Raw genomic sequence first — 18,298 nt, forward strand, 5'->3', positions numbered from 1 at the left:
CAGATGGGGTAGGTAGCGCTCCCAGTCCTTATGAGTCTCGCCAAATGTACGGAGCATCTGTTTTAGCGTCCCATTAAATCTCTCACATAACCCATTGGACTGGGGATGGTAGGCTGAGTTAACTATGGGTTTAATACCACATACCCTCCAAAGTTGTTGGGTCACCTCTGCAGTAAACTGGGTGCCCCTATCCGATATTATCTCCTGTGGGAACCCTACCCGGGAAAATATTTTTATTAAGGCTTCAGCTACCGTCTCTGCATGGATGTTGGAGAGAGCAATGGCCTTGGGGTACCTAGTGGCGTAGTCCACTACGGTTAAAATGTACCTCTTCCCAGAGGGACTGGGCTTGGGTAGAGGCCCTACGATATCCTGCTACCCTGCTAAAGGGTTCCTCAATAATGGGTAACGGGCATTATTTAGCCTTATGGCGGTCACCTCGTTTGCCTACTCGTTGGCACACGTCACAGGAGGTGCAATATTGCCGTACATCTTTAGAGATCCCAGGCCAGAAAAAGGCGTGGGTCAATCTGTAGCGAGTGCATGTCATTCCCAGGTGGCCTGACAGGGGAATGTCATGAGCTATCCTGAGCAGCTCCTGCCTATACTTCTGGGGTACTACCAGTTGCTTAGTGGTCACGGTGACTGCTCCGCCTACCCCCCGTTCGGCTATGCGGTACAATAACCCTTTCTCCCAGATGTACCGCTCCCCCTCTAACCCAGCCTGATCGGTGTTCACTTTATCCCGGTATACCTGCAGCGTGGGGTCAGCTTTCACCTCTGCCTCAAATTGGGTGGGGGTATCCCAGGTCATACGTGTCAAGGGGGTGTCATGGTCTCTTACCTGAGCCTCGTTGTGAGCTGGTGGGGCCGTGGTGCGTGCCTGCTGCCGGGTGGTTACTGGGTGGACCTCCTGATGTGGAGCCTGAAGTACAAAAGCAGAGGTCATCTGACCCAGGTCATTCCCCAGTACAACATCCGCTGGTAGGTTTTGCATCAAGCCCACCTCTACCATGCCCTCCCCCGTACCCCAATCCAAATGAATCTTAGCAGTGGGCAATCAGTATACTGCTCCCCCTGCCACTCGTACTGCCACGGACCCGCCAGTGTGTGCTGTATCCGGCACCAAATGGGGAGCTATCAGGGTTAAAGTAGCTCCCGAATCCCGAAGTCCCTGGACCTCCTTCCCCTCTATGGTCACCAGCTGGCGGTGATGTTGCCGGTTATCGGTGGCCCGGACCGACATCACCTCATGCAGAATGCCCAGGGGTTCCTCGGCTTGGGTGCTCAACACCTCATGAGCGGCTGGCTCCATTTGGTAATGGTGAGCAGCCGCCCTTGGGGCCAGGTTCTGTCTGACCTGGTTCCAAGCCTGTCTGCTCCGATTTTGGGTGCACTCACGTGCCATATGTCCCCACTGCTTGCAGGTGTGGCATTGTATATTCACCCGTCCGTTGTATCGTGAGGGGGGTGGTGGATTCCCTGGGGCTGGGCGAAAAGGTGTTGCTGTGGGGTTGTTAGGCTGTAGAGGACTGGGTTGTCCCGTGGGTCGAGCGTACGTCTTAGGCAGTAGTCCATGGTGCCTCCTGGCATCAAAATGCTGGTCTGCTAATCTGGCTGCTTCGGTTAAGGTGAGGGGTTTTCGATCTCTCACCCATTCTTGGGCTTCTGGGGACAAGCCGTTAAAGAATTGCTCCAACAGCATCAGTTGTCGCAATTCTTCCATGGTGGTAGCTTGGCTGGCCTGTATCCACCCCTGAGATGCTTGATCCAGCTTGTGGGTCCACTCTGCATGTGAATCTCTTTCTGGCTTGCGCAGGCCTCTAAACTTGCGCCGGTATGCCTCTGGGGTAATGGCATATCTTTCCAAGATCGCTCTCTTCACTTTAGCGTAATCCTTGCTGTCCTCCCTGGGTACAGCGCAATACGCTTCCGCTGCCCTACCGGCTAGCTTGCCTGCTAGCACCGGCACCCATACGGACTGCTCCAAATCATGTAACTCGCACAGTCTATCAAAATCCTGTAAATACCCATCGATCTCATCCTTCTCCTCACAAAACATTTTAAAGGCATGGTATGGGATTTTGGGTCTTACTGGGTTGCTGAGTGCTTCCGAAATGGATTCTGCTCGGGAGGATGCATTCCGCGGACTGTGTGCCATCACGTACTCCTGCACATCTGCCATTACCATGGATAGCATGTCCCGTGGTACAGGTTGGGGTAAAAATTCCAGCCTGGTCCTCATTTCCCTCTGGTATAGGGTCTCCTCCATGGCTGCTGGAGGCGTAGCGCTGCGAGCTCTGTATCCCTCCATCAGCTCGGCAATTAATATAGCCTTGGGTTTGCTGCTGGCTATCTTTCCCCTGGCTTCTAGCAGTTCCTTTAACGTTTGTCTCTTTAGCTTAGAATAATCCGTCTCCATTCACTTCGGTAGTCGGTTCTTTCGCTGTATTCTGCTTGCCATTCCCTTTTCTTATTCGGCAGTTGCAATTGCACGAATTGCGTTTTTCAGCTCTAAGGTCGGATCCCAACGCTTACCACCAATTGTAGCGGAGGGCAATATTAAAATCTACGATCTCCGCGGGTATAACCGGTAAATCCACAGTCAGCGCTGAAAAGTAAGGCAATATCCCAATACTCCCAATAACCGGACGAAACACAGTTTGGGAGTCAATAACTCACAACCCAGCCAGTTTTCAGGTTTAAAAACAGAATGACATTTATTAAAGGCTATATGCCTAGTATTTATGTAAGTCTGACCCCAGCTGGGGGGTTGAAAGAATATTGTACATTAGATAGAGAGCAAATGCCCTTTGACATGCCACAATAGAATTACCTTACTTAGCAGATAACAACTTAAACACAAGAAAACAATGCAGTCCATCTTATCAACTAGCAGTCTGACTCTGGAGATGATTAGACAATGGGAATGTTTATCACTAAACTTAATTAGAGCACACAATAGCTGATGCCAGCAACCTTGTATTTAGAAAATAGCTTCTGAAAGCTGAACAAAGTTAACTCTTTAGTTCTGACCGAAGGGTCTGTCACATATACATAGCACACAATACAGCCTATAGACAACCTTTCTTACATTATAGTCCAGAAGTGGCTAGGTTTGCCACAACTACCTTCCAATTCTGATAAAGCATATATATATATATATATATATATATATATATATATATATATATATATACAAATATATATATATATATATATATATAAATTAAAAAATATATATAAATGTGTATATATATATATATATATATATATATATATATATATATATATATATATATATATATATATATATATATGATAAAAGAGGAAAAAGGGCCGATTCTAGAGAGATAAAAATCTCCCCCCAAAAAAGTCGTAGGTGGCGCTAGAAAACTAGTCTATAATGTACATATATGCAGATATATGTTTGGTCTGAGGAAGGGGGTCTGTGGATGATGAAACGTCACTATGATATAACAAAATAAATCTTTTTAAATATGCCAAAGGTGCGCTCAATCACCGATCTGGTAGCGATGTGTGCCTCATTGTAGTGCACCTCTTCCACTCTATTGGGGTTGTTGACGGGTGTGAACAGCCATGGAAAACAAGAATATCCAGAATCACCTGCGTAAAAGAAATAGAACATTGATATTAGCAATCTGAATTAATTAAATCTATAATATACATATGTGAAAATATTTAAGAGATATTTACCTATTAGGATGCCCTCTGGCATTTGTCCCTCCTGGAACTGATCATATATATATATATATATATATATATATATATATATATATATATATATATATGTATATATATATATATATATATATATATATATATATATATGAATTCCGGAGGATGAAGGAATCATGACTAGAACCAGGCAATCCAGAGCGGACGCTCATGAATCTTAACCTGGAGTCACAGATGACCTGGATATTCAGTGAGTGGTTGTGTTTTCTGTCCCGGTATGGCTCCTCTCTTCCCCTGGGAGACTGTACCAATACATAAGTGCAGTCTATGGCCCCCAATACTCTTGGCAACCCAGCTAGATTATAGAACTGGAGCTTGACATCATGCCACTCCTCCGGTGTTTTTGGGAAGTGGACATGATGGACTAGGCATTGGTGTAAGGCATTCAGGATAACCTTCAGATGATGGGAGAAGGTTGCCTTGCTCATACCTACGCCTAGACTTGTCACAGCCTGGAACGATCCAGTTGCCAAAAAATAGAGGATAGTAACTTTACCATCCCAGGGATTGCCCTAATCCTTGCAGTTAGTGGTTTGAGAGAGTCCTTGATTTCGACATAGAGCCTCTCAATAGAAGCCCTATTGAGTTGAAATCTACAGATCCCCTCTCGATCACTGAGGTCATGGAGACCAACCCTAGGCAGGAAAACCCTCTGCACCCGCTGGCGTCTTCTTTGCTATCATCACCCGTCTTGCTCTGCGTCTCCGTAATATGAGGACAAACTGTATCACGTTAATGATCTCCATTGCAAAAGAATAATGAAATGAAGTGTGTCGATTGAAACACCTTTTTATAATGCAAAGTTCTCCAGCTGTAAATGATTGCAGTAATTGATTGATTAGCTTATGCGCCACACATTACATTAATTACATGTTTTCTGTATTTTGGCGTCATTATACGAGCACAAAGTGGTATTTAAAAAGGTAAAATATATGGAAGCACCTCCCAGATGACAAGTTCACCAGCTGAAAATGTATGCAAGCACCTCCCACATGACAAGTTAACCAGCTGAAAATCAGCTGTGGATGCTTGATATATGATTGATGACATTAACTGAATTACTTCTGGGACACACAATACATAACATGACAGTTTTTCATGTTTTTTTCATGTATGCTTCATTATACGAGCACAAAGTTGTTGTTTAGAAGGTAATTTCTATGGAAGCACCTTCCAGGTGAGTTTACCACCTGTAAATGCAGGTGTATGCTTGATATTTACTGTGTAATTAACAAAATTACTTTTGCGCAACACATGAGTATTTAGCTATAGATGTTTTTGGATAGCAGTGTCGTGGATGCTTAAAAGGTCAGTGATTCTGGTGTTTTCAGACTACCATATTAAAGAACAATGTGGTGTATTAACATTGCCAAACTTAACTTAGAAAGAGAATGCAATTTTGAACATATTTAAATGTAATTAGTATGTAATAGTTTTCATTCTCTTGCTATCCTTTGTGGGAAGAAGAATGCCATTTTAAAGACATTTTAATGTATTTTGTATGCAATAGTTTTCAGTCTCTTACTATCCTTTGTGGGAAGGAGAATGCCATTTTAAAGACATTTTCATGTATTTTGTATGCAATAGTTTTCATTCTCTTGCTATCCTTTGTGGAAAGGAGAATACAATTTTAAAAACATTTTCATGTATTTTGCATGCAATAGTTTTCAGTCTGTTGCTATCCTTTGTGGGAATGAGAATGCTATTTTAAAGACATTTTCATATATTTTGTATGCAATAGTTTTCAGTCTCTTGCTATCCTTTGTTGGAAAATATTTGCAGAGTGAATTGAGGAATAATGTGGTGTATTAACATTGCCAGACATGACTTAGAAAGACAATGCTATTTAAAAACTTTATATTGGTTTTATACAAATACGGCAAATGGTGTATGCAGTTTGGCTATTGAAAAATAATTACAGTAAAAGGATGTAAATTTGTTTTCAAAACGTTAAGACTTTACCCATATGTTATTCTATGGCAACACAGCAAAGATGTCTTGTAATTATAAGGTGTTAACTGACCCTTTAGCTTAAAGTGGCAGGCTTGTATTAGCACTGCAGTCTAAATTATATTTAGGTATTACTGAGTAATAAAATATATAGCAAATGTATAAAGGTCTTATGTGCCCAAGTTTAACGGGGGTTTTCTACCTAAAGGTAATAAGCTCCAGTACCTAACTTATTCATGTACTCAATATAACTATTACATTAGCTTGAACATGCCTTTGTCATATGATTATTTTTTTCTTTTGTTAATTAAGATACAATAAATCGCAAGATGGAATCACTGTAGCAACAAGAACCCTGGCATTTTTAGAAATTAAAGAAGAAGACTACGATAAACGTTTTTTCTGTGAAGCTTTCACTTTTGTAAATTCAAAGGCGTATGTTATATTAAAGCGACCTGGTAAGTCTTCCATAAGTTTCATGTTTATTTTTAAGACCTAAGTTTACTATTGTGACCAATCCATCTATAACCATTCATTCCATCTATCACTGTATATGCTTTATTCCTATACAATAGAAGAGGAGTGGGAAATAATCGCACATGGTTTGCAGGGTTTTTTAAACTTAAGACATTTGCAAAACATCAGAATCCTGCTTTTCACATGACTGTGGGGGTTTTTCGGCTTTGAAATGCCTGTCACATAAAGTCAACCATTATACAGTGGGGCAAAAAAGTATTTAGTCAACCACCAATTGTGCAAGTTCTCCCACTTAAGAAGATGAGAGAGGCCTGTAATTTTCATCATAGGTATACCTCAACTATGAGAGACAAAATGTGGAAACAAATCCAGACAATCACATTGTCTGATTTGGAAAGAATTTATTTGCATATTATGGTGGAAAATAAGTATTTGGTCACCTACAAACAAGCAAGATTTCTGGCTCTCACAGACCTGTATCTTCTTCTTTAAGAGGCTCCTCTGTCCTCCACTCATTACCTGTATTAATGGCACCTGTTTGAACTTGTAATCAGTATAAAAGACACCTGTCCACAACCTCAAACAGTCACACTCCAAACTCCACTATGGTGAAGACCAAAGAGCTGTCGAAGGACACCAGAAACAAAATTGTAGACCTGCACCAGGCTGGGAAGACTGAATCTGCAATAGGCAAGCAGCTTGGTGTGAAGAAATCAACTGTGGGAGCAATAATTAGAAAATGGAAGACATACAAGACCACTGATAATCTCCCTCGATCTGGGGCTCCATGCAAGATCTCACCCCGTGGGGTCGAAATGATCACAAGAACGGTGAGCAAACATCCCAGAACCACACGGGGGGACCTAGTGAATGACCTGCAGAGAGCTGGGACCAACGTAACAAAGGCTACCATCAGTAACACACTACGCCACCAGGGACTCAGATCCTACAGTGCCAGACGTGTCCCCCTGCTTAAGCCAGTACATGTCCGGACCCGTCTGACGTATGCTAGAGAGCATTTGGATGATCCAGAAGCAGATTGGGAGAATGTCATATGGTCAGATGAAACCAAAGTAGAACTGTTTGGTAGAAACACAACTCGTCGTGTTTGGAGGAGAGAGAATGCTGAGTTGCAACCAAAGAACACCTTACCTACTGTGAAGCATGTTTGGGGCTGTTTCTCTGCAAAGGGAAGAGGACGACTGATCCGTGTACATGAAAGAATGAATGGGACCATGTATCGTGAGATTTTGAGTGCAAACCTCCTTCCATCAGCAAGGGCATTGAAGATGAAACGTGGCTGGGTCTTTCAGCATGACAATGATCCCAAACACACCACCTGGGCAATGAAGGAGTGGCTTCGTAAGAAGCATTTCAAGGTCCTGGAGTGGCCTAGCCAGTCTCCAGATCTCAACCCCATAGAAAACCTTTGGAGGGAGTTGAAAGTCCATGTTGCCCAGCGACAGCCTTAAAACATCACTGCTCTAGAGGAGATCTGCATGCAGGAATGGGCCAACATACCAGCAACAGTGTGTGACAACCTTGGGAAGACTTACAGAAAACATTTGACCTCTGTCATTGCCAACAAAGGATATATAACAAAGTATTGAAATGAACTTTTGATATTGACCAAATACTTATTTTCCACCATAATATGCAAATAAATTCTTTCCAAATCAGACAATGTGATTGTCTGGATTTGTTTCCACATTTTGTCTCTCATAATTGAGGTATACCTATGATGAAAATTACAGGCCTCTCTCATCTTCTTAAGTGGGAGAACTTGTACAATTGGTGGTTGACTAAATACTTTTTTGCCCCACTGTATAAAGGTGCTGCTAGAGGGCGCTCTTAGCTCAGCTTCAAATTAACAATAACACTGGCTCATATAATAATATTAAAGGTAATGATAACAAAAAAACAACAACATCAAAGTGCTTCTATTGTACTAGATATCAAGTATATGGAGCCAGTAAAATATAAGGAAAATAAAAAGTTGTCCTTTGACATAAGTCCTGTTAACCTTTCCATAGATCATACTTAAACAAAATAAAGCAGTCAAGGTTGCTCCATAGTGTAATTGATTTTAAAAACTGAAAACAGTAAGGAAAATCAAGTCACAAGTCAGAAGCACTTCTGGGTGCTGTAATGGGTGTGCAAGGACCTCCCCCAGTAAAACTGAGCCTCTGGTATACTGCTAAACTAATTACTCAAAAGGCTAGATCTGCCAGGCACAGTGCATTGGAACCCCTTGCAAATGCTATTCCATTCCATTAACTTTTTTTCACACAAGTTTTAGCATGATTTTTGGCTTTATCTTACTATCACCTGAACAAAAAAACAACAACATTTGGATGCAATTAAGTGTTTATTTTTTTTTTCTTTTAGATGTTAATTATAATATTATGCAAAATTATATGAAGATATAAAACATGTCATGAATAGGGATAGGCAAATGTTTTGCAACATTCGATATTTGAAACAAATTTTAACACGTCCGTTCGTTCGTTTCGAATTTCGAATGTTTGCTCAACATTCTAACATTCAGTTTATGTAATAGCATTTGTAATGCTTTCTTTAGATGTAATATTCGAATTATGCAATATTCAAATTCGAAAAATGTGAATCTGTATATTTGGAACATTATTTCTAATGCTCTCTTTAAATGTAATATTCAAATTATGCAATATTCGAAATAGAAATATTTAAATTGATATATTTATATCTATTATGTATCAATTTACTAAATTCCCTACCACATGAACTATTGAACTTCTGAATAGTATTTGTTAAATCGAATGTTACATTCGAATTTTCGAATGTGGATATTCCATTTCTTTATGAACATTCAAAAATGAAAGTAACATTCGATTACCAAATTTTAATGGATTTTCATTCTTATCAACATTCGATTGTCCAAAACGAATGTCCACAGTAATATTCGTTCTACCAAACTAATTACACTTTCAGCACATTCGCCCATCCCAAGTCATGAATTGACACTATTCATTAAATAAAAACATGCATTTAAACACATTAGGAAATAATCATGAACGTTGAATCAATTAGTCTCTACGTTTTATGTTTTTACTGGTTCAGGAGCATATTTTTGACCACGACATCTACTTAAATACACTACCTACCCCTGGGAATTCCCTCACTTCATAGTTCCCTAAAGATCTCCACACATATGTCAGTCCCATATCCAAACAACTCCTTTCCACTGTGACACTCAAAAAAGTATGTCGCCCATGCATTACCCACCCAAGGAACCTCACTACCTTAGTGTAATAACTTAAAAGGCCTTTCAGATGACTTTTATAGCCATTACAGAAGTTCAGTTGCATTTATTCCTCCCCTTAATTTGTCATTCAATTACTATATGAATGTTTCTATATCTCATAAACATGGATTATTACTGATGTTGTTGTTGTGTCATATATACTAAGGGGGTCTATTAGTTGATAACTGTTCTAAATTTTGGTGGTGATGGCTACATGCTTTATTCATTTTGGTAGTAGCCCTTGATATATGGGGTTCATTATGTGACTCGTGCAAAGTTGCCTGGTTGATTGTAAAAATGTTGAGCTCAAAAGAGGGCTTATCAGTGATTAGTAGCATACATGTTCTTTAGATAGACTGTAACATAGATCATTGTCTTGAAATGTGTACTAGAATATAAGGTACCCTTCCTAATACAAAGCACAAAGTACTTCAAAATGAGGTGTTCAAGTATCCAACCTTCACAAAGAAATCACAGTACAGTTTTCAGCAGGTCAGCACATAATACAAATTAAGAAATATATCTATATGTATAGTATTGTGCAAAAGTTTTGGCAGGTGTGAAAATTTACCATTTAGAGGTTCACCCATGGCACAGCACTTTCTTCAATGAGGTGATGTTTCCACCTCTAGACCAATAGCCATGTGTGTCAACTGACATCCTAGCACAGCTAGAGGTGGAAACATCACCTCATTGGAGAAGAGCACAGTGCCGTGGGTGGCCAGAGATGCTGTGATAGCGATATATTTTCCAAAAAGATAGGGGGAGTGTTTTTTTATGAAACAATGAGAGAAACTAATATTTATTTTTAGTGATGGTAAATCCTAGCATTTGTAATAAGCTTGGATTTACCATCACTTTAAAGTCAGAATGCTTTAAAATATTAGACTGTTAATGTTTTATTTATCCAACAAAATGCTAATTGAATGAACCAAAGATATTTTTATATCAAATTAATATTTGATGTGGCCACCCTTCTTTTAGGTACACTTGCACAAAGTCATAGGTGTTGTAGGCATATTGTTAGGTGCATGATAAAACAATTATAACAAACAAGTGCTAATGATCATCAATTTAATATTTAGATGGAAACACAATCATTAACTGAAACAGCTATGTAGGAGGAATAGAACTGGGTGAAGAACAGCTAAACTCTGCTTACAAGTTGAGGCTGCTAAAGGCAGTTTAATGTCAAAAGTCATACACCATGGCAAGACTGAGCACAGCAACAAGACCCAAAGTAGTTATACTATATCAACAAAGTCTTTCACAGGCAGAAATTTCAAGGTAGACATGATCTTCCATATGTGCTGTCTAAGCACTTTTGAAGAAGCACAAAGAAACAGGCAATGCTGAGGACCGTAGATACAGTGCAGCAGATGAAAGACACATCATGGTTACTGCCCTTTTCAATCTGAAGAAGTTCAATAGTGCTATCAGCTCAGAAATAGCAGAAACCAGTGGGACCCTAGTACACCCATCTACTGTCCAGAGAAGTCAGAAGTAGTGGTCAGAAGTAGTCTTCATGGAAGGCTTGTGGCCAAAAAGCCCTACCTCCAACATAGAAACAAGGCAAAGCGATGTATCTATGCATGAAAACACAGGAACTAGGGCAGAAAAATGGCAGCAGGTACTCTGGACTGATGTGTCAAAATTTTAAATATTTGGCTGTAGCAGAAGGCAGTTTGTTAGTCAGAGTGCTGGAGAGTGATACCAGAACGAGTGTCTGCAGGCAACAGAGAAGTATGGTGGAGGTTCCTTGCAAGTTTGGGGCTGCATTTCTCCAGATGAAGTTGGGGATTTGTTCAGAATTAATGGTCTCCTCAATGTTAAGAAATGTACTGGCAGATACTTATCCATCATGAAATATCATCAGGAGGCATCGGTTAGGCCCCAAATGTATTATGCTTTAAGAACTAGTATCAGTGTAAGGAAGAACTAGGAGTTCTGGTATTGATGATATGACCCTTACAGAGCCCTGATCACAACATCATCAAGACTATCTGGAATTACATGAAGAGACAGAAGCAAATGGGGCTGCCTAAATGCAAATAAGAACTGTGGATAGTTCTCCAAGATGTTTAGAGCAACATACCTGCCAAGTTCCTTTAAAAAAAAAAAAAACTATGTGAAAGTGTACCTAGAAGAATTGATGCTATTTTGAAGGAAAACGGTGGTCACACCAAATATTTAATCTACTTGAGAGTACTCGATCCATTACTCCTGGGTATTACTCTTCCCTAACAAGAAGTTGAAAGGGAAATCTAAAGCCTCCAATCATTTTCATTCCTTTTGTCAGAACAAGTAACAGAAAGTGGATTTTTCCTCTCAGAATAAAGCACCTCTGGCCCAGTGCTAACTGGAACAGACCAAAGAAAGTACAAAAATTCACCCCTTCATCCAAGTCTGCATGAAGGCGCGTCTCCCAATCCAGAGGCTCTGGTAGCGGGCAGGTTATGGATTTTTCAGAAAGCTTGGTTTCAGTCTGTTCCAGATCCCTAGGTTCTGAATATAGTTCCCTAGGGTTATTGGATAGGATTCAGAACAAGGCCTCCCAGAGGAAGGTTTTTTTTTCTGTCCAATGTTCCAAGAAATCTCTTAAAAGCCCAAGCCTTTTTTCAGTCAGTTTTAGATCTAGAAACTATAGAAATGATTGATCCAGTTCCTTTGCAGGAATAGGGGATGGGATTTCATTCAGATATCTACATTGTTCTAAGCAAATAAGGTGTTTATGAACCAGTTCTGGATCTGAAAGCTATGAACAAGTTTGCAAGAATTCCTGCTTTCAAAATGGAAACTATTCTGACTATTCTGCCTTTTGTTTAGCAAGGTCAGTTTATGTCCACTATAGATTCAATTGATGCTGATATTCTTGTTCTAATACACAGGAACATTACCGTTTCTAAGGTTTGCCTTTCTAGACAAGCATTTTCAGTTTGTTGCTCTTCCATGTGGTTTGGCTACAGCTCCAAAAATATTTACAAATGTTCTAGGTGTCTTATTGTCTGTGTTCAGATCTGAGGGTATTGCAGTGTTTCATTACCTGGACAATATCTTGGTTCAAGCTCCCCATCTTTTCATTTAGAAGAATCTCACACCAACAGACTCTTGTTGTTTCTTCAACAGGATGGTTGGAAGATCAATTTTCCTAAGAGTTCTTTGGTGCCTCAGACAAAGGTTACATTTCTGGGGTTTCAAATAAATTCAGTCTCAATGAGTCTATCTCTAACAGATCAGAGAAGGTTAAAATTGTTGTCAGCCTGTCTCGGCGTTCAGTCTCTTTTCCTTCTGTTGCTTTTTGTATGGAACTACTGGGTCTTATGATTTGCTCAATTTCATATGAGACCTCTTCAGCTTTTAGTGGTACAGAGATCATACTCAGCTATCTCAAAAGATTTTTCTGGATCAAAGTACAAGTCAGTCTCTGACTTTGTGGATGGATCATCAGTTCAATATTCAGGGGCTTCTTTTGCTTGTCCTACCTGGACTGTGATTACTACATATGCCATTATTTCAGGTTGATGAGCTGTTTGAGGGTATCTGAGAGCACAAGGGGTTTGGGCTTCTCAGGAGACGAGGTTGCCAATAAATGTTCAGACTTTTCCATCTGGATCTCAAATCTCTAAGCTTGATGACATGGAGATTGAATGGTTAGTTCTTAAGCATAGAGGTTTCTCAGATTCTATGATTGAATCAAGACTTGTAAGCCTGTGCCTAGGAAGATTTATCATAAGGTCTGGAAGGGTTTTATCGATTGGTGTATAGATCATGGCTTTTACTGGCATTCTTTAGAATTCATAGAAATGTACAGCTTTTACAGGATGGTTTGGATAAGGGCATATCTTTCAGTTCTCTTCCTGGAGTCTTAACTTGATGTTAAAACTTTTACAGGCTACTCCTTTTGAGCCTATGGGGCCTATTTAACAAAGGTCTGTCAGACCTGATCCGACTGTGCGGATCAGGTCCGACAGACCTCACTGAATGCGGAGAGCAATACGTTCTCCGTATTCAGCATTGCACCAGCAGCTCTTGTGAGCTGCTGGTGCAACACTGCCCCCTGCAGCTATGCGGCCAATCGGCCACCAGCAGCGGAGCGTCAATCAACCCCATCGTACTTAATAGGGTTGAATTGCGGTGATGTCTGTCCGCCTGCTCAGAGCAGGCAGACAGGTTATGGAGCAGAGGTCTTTAGACCGCTGCTTCATAACTGGTGTTTCTGGCGCGCCTTCGGGCTTAAAGTGTATATTAAGCTTTTTTCTTTGAAGAGTTTGTTTCTTTTGACTATCTCTTCTGCTGGAAGAGTTTCTGAATTAAATGGTCATTCTTCTGACCCTCCTTATCTTACCTTTCATCAGGATAAGGCTGTGTTAAAGACTAAATTTGATTTCTTGCCTAAAGTTTTATTGTTAGACAATATCAATAGGGAAATTGTTGTCACTTCTTTGGGGCCTATTTATCAAAGTGTCAACTGAAAATACGCTGGAATTCCGCATCATAATTGTTGCGAGATTGATACGACCTAGTTATCAAAGTCTCAAGATTGGCAAATGTTGAAATTTGTGATGTATTATACGATCCCGCAATGCCATAGAAATCAATGGGAGTATGAAAGCACTGAAAGCTTATGTTCGATGCTGCAAGAGAATAAAGCATATCCCATTGATTTCTATGGTAGAAAAAAAGTTACGTTTATACCTAACACCCTAACATAGAGTCCAGATTCTAAACACCCCTAATCTGCTGCCCCCGACATCGCTGCCACCTACATAATGTTATTAAATCCTATTCCGTTGCTCCCCGACACCGCCGCCACTAAATAAACATATTAAACCCTAAACCTCTGGCCTCCCACATCATCACCACCACTAACTAAACCTATTAACTCCTAAACCATCAGCCCCCCACATTGCAAAAAACTAAATTAAGCTATTAACCCCTAAACCTAACAACTCCTTAACTTTTAATTACAATTGCAACATCCCTATCTTCAAATAAATTAAAACTTACCTGTAGAATTAAAATAAACTAATTTTTAACTATTAATTAGCCTACCCTAACTATTATACTACAATTAAAATAAACTACCAATTAAATAAACTAAATTACATATTAAAAAAACCTAACCCTACTAAAATTATTTTTTTTTTAATGTAACTTTTTTTATTGAAGTTTCAAGAAGAGATAAAATACAAACTTTGCCCATCAATAATAGTAACATCCGAATATGACACACAATATTGTTACATACATGTGATCCATGCAGCTAGGAAGAGGGTAACAGTTCCAAGCCTCACTTTGAGACATTAATGTTCGGGCATGCAAAAATAATCATGACAATATCAATACTCAAAGACAAACCATAGCAAATGGGAGCATATGTCATGACTAAAGAGGTGTCAACTATAGTTTTGGGCTAACCAATATATAACTTCATTTTATGTGTTAACAACTGGAGTTCTGGTCTCCACATCTATAATATGAAGAAAGTATAAATTCCCATTACACCTGTCTTGATGTGAAGAGTTGGCTTTTAAGGTGACCACAGGTGAGTCACAAAGAGGGGGGAAGTAAAGGAGGTGCAGTGGGCAAGAGCCACTCGAATTATGGGGAAGATGGAAGGGGGGGGAGAGAAAGGGAGGGTGGAGCCAACTATGGTAGGGTTGCAGGATGAGCTTATTCATAGTATTATGTAGACTATAGATGAAAATATGTTTTGTGTGCTATGTGTACCTAAGGGCGCAAGTAGCTATAGCAATGATAGTTGAGAGGTGGGGGGATAAGGAGGATGGAGTATTCCATGTGTGCCCCAGGAGGGGTCACATCGGAAGAGACAGGTAAATAATATAGAGCGGGGGTGTTAATGTAGGGGTATCTTATCCATTTTACAAGTCTAGGGACAAATAGCTCCATGGCAGTCTCAGGTCATACTAAGAACTTGGGAGGTAAGAATATTTAAGCAATACTCAATACTCGTCCTAGAGGTGGGTCCAGGAGTCATCAGCATATAATATGAACCTTATAAGGGGGGTTCCCTGTATGTATATTGTACATTAACCTGTATAATTACTAAGTAAATTCATGTGTGGGCAATAGACAAAATGACGTATCTGCTTGCGTTACTTCAGATGTAGTGGTAGGTGATAGACATATAAATATCATATAAATTAAGCAATAATTAGTAGGGTACATTATCTTCTATAGCTGAACAGAGGTCTGCATGAATAACAGTTGATAGTACATAGACCAGCATAGTGAGAGAGGTACCTAATGGGGTTATAACTATTCGCCAGCTATTCTAAAGCTTAAAGGGTGTAGGGAATTTGCTGCTCTGGGGAGAGCAAGAGAAACCAATCCTGAGAGCATATCCTAGGTAGCGCAATGTAGGCTGAATGAATGGCACTCATTAATATCATACATGTTTTAGGGGTCTATATTATCTAGGGGGTAGGGTCTCAGGAATGTGTGAATCTATAAGTTCTTAATAGTTGCATGTGAATTGAGTATAGGCAATAGCAAAATGCTTCATATCCAGGAGCTATGTTGTAAACTTACACATTCAGTTTGCCTCTAAGTAAAGTGGTCAATACCAGCGGAGATGCCAGGAGAAGTTATCATAACCATACAGACCGTCACATATGTATATTATGTAAATAACAGTGCGCAGCAAGCACAGCTCTTCCTGTAATGTGCCAAGACAGGCCTCACGGCATACGCGGCACATCTGGTAAGCTTTACACCGCTTTTTATTATACAGTAGAAGTGATAAGTAAGTATAACAGCATGGCTGCAATCTGAATTAGCCCTCAGAACACTAGTAATACATTTTATACATTAAATCTCCTCTAATACATTATAATCCCCACAATATCCCACTAGGTAAATAATAAGGAATTAAAAAAGAATGGTAACATAAAATCACTAAACTGTTTAAACTTGCGTATAAGCCAAATGAACATGAGCAACCATGGAACCCTTCAGCACTTTTTTTTTTTTGGGGGGGGGGGGGAACACAAACAAAAAAACAATAATAACCCCTAACCGGACTGCCCATCAGATATTAAATTCCACATTCAGGAAGGGAGAGTGAAATAAAAAGGAAAATAAAGTTACATAGTAGGGTCCACTGTATATAAATGGGATATCACTAGGCACATCACCCAATGCCAATCTTCCGGCATAACCTGGCCTGAGGATCATGGAGGGCACTACTAGTTAGTTCAGTATTACAGTTCATGGACCGGATCATGGAGCCCACATGTATGCTGCTATCAGTTCTGTGAGTATTGAGCTCAGATAGGGAAAACAGATCTTTCAGTACTATGCCGCCCTTATATCTAGGTTGCTCACTGTGTAGCAAGAACTCTGTAAGGGACAAGACGGGAGTTCTGCTGTGCTGCATCGTGGACAAGGACTTAGGCCTCACTCCTCTATCTGCGTGGGAACCTCTCAAATCGCTGCCGGTCTTCTCCATGTCAGAGCCGGAGTGCGCAGCTTTCAGGTATAGAGGAGGAGGCGGGTTATCCTCAAAGCCGTTGGATGCAATCAGGTTCACCTCAACCCCCATTCCGACCAGCCGCTCCGGAACAGGAGTCGGGTGCATCATGGTGAAGTCGGCGGTGAGATCAGGCTGCTGGGGGAAGGTAAAGAGGCCTTGTCTGGCTGTGTCCGCCATCTTGTCCCTTTCAAGCAGATGCACCACCGGGGCGGGTAGATTGTCAAGGTCTTCCTCTGGTGAGTCCGGTGCTTCTTCTCGGCTGAGAGACAAGCATTGAGAGAGGTGAGCAAACTGGGTGTCCATACGGGAGCCTAGTAGAGTCAGTGCATCCAAAATTAGGGAGGCCATCCTCTCGGCTAAGAGGGGGATCAGGTCTATCCCTGCAGGCTGAGCCGTGCAAAAGAGTCTAGCGGTTAAGAGTTATCTGAGTCCTGAGAACTCCGGTAGAAGCAACGAAAGCAGTCAGCTCCTCACTACCAAGGGAGACACTGAATCCCCATCGACACTGTTACCTCAGTTGTTCTCGCAATCCTCTGCCAGATGGCTCAAAATGTAGTCAGAGAAGGCTATTATTTAATCTGCGATCATATTTGCCTTATAAAACAGTATTTTAGGGCTATTTGTGGCTTTTGTTGGTTCATTAGAGCAGGAGTTCTAAAAATCTGCGTCTGCTCGGCTCCAGAGTTGGCTACGCCCCCCCTACTAAAATTATTTAAATATACAATTAAACATTATTACAAAGTCCTAAATTACAAAAAAAAAAAGAAAACTACGTTACAAAAACAAACACCAAATTACAAAAAATAACAAACCAAATTATTAAAATAAATTTTTTTACACCTAATCTAATAGCCCTATCAAAATAAAAAGCTTTCCCAAAATAAAAAAACCCTAGCCTACAATAAACTACCATTGGCCCTTAAAAGGGCCTTTTGTGGGGCATTGCCCTAAAGATATCAGCTCTTTTACCTGGCAAAAAAAATACAAACACCCACCCAACAGTAAAACCCACCACCCAACCAACCCCCCCCCAAATAAAAAACTGTCTAAAATAACCTAAGCTACCCATTGCCCTGAAAGGGGCATTAGTATGGGCATTGCTCTTAAAAGGGCATTTAGCTCTTTTACTGCCCAGACCCTAATGTAAAAATAAAACCCACCCAAAAAACCCTTAAAAAAAACTAACACTAACCCCCGACGATCCACTTACAGTTCTTGAAGTCCTGTTTGAAGGATCCATCCAGCCAGCAAAGTAATCATCCGGGCGGCAAGAAGTCTTTATCAAGGCAGCCTTTTCCTACCTCTTCTATCTTCATCCAGCCAGCGAAGTCATC

General features: G+C 40.5%; 1 protein-coding gene across 2 annotated transcripts in view; it reads left to right on the forward strand.

Annotated features, from left to right (window-relative positions):
- Positions 1-18,298, forward strand: part of LOC128654011 (interleukin-1 receptor type 1-like) — a 174,736-nt gene that overhangs the window by 146,676 nt on the left and 9,762 nt on the right. For both annotated transcript variants that reach the window (XM_053707654.1, XM_053707655.1), the window contains one exon: positions 6,022-6,167. In XM_053707654.1, the coding sequence (XP_053563629.1) occupies positions 6,022-6,167 (146 nt within the window). The remainder of the gene's footprint in view (positions 1-6,021; positions 6,168-18,298) is intronic.

Source organism: Bombina bombina, chromosome 3, assembly GCF_027579735.1.
Source record: "Bombina bombina isolate aBomBom1 chromosome 3, aBomBom1.pri, whole genome shotgun sequence".
Taxonomy (NCBI): domain Eukaryota; kingdom Metazoa; phylum Chordata; class Amphibia; order Anura; family Bombinatoridae; genus Bombina; species Bombina bombina.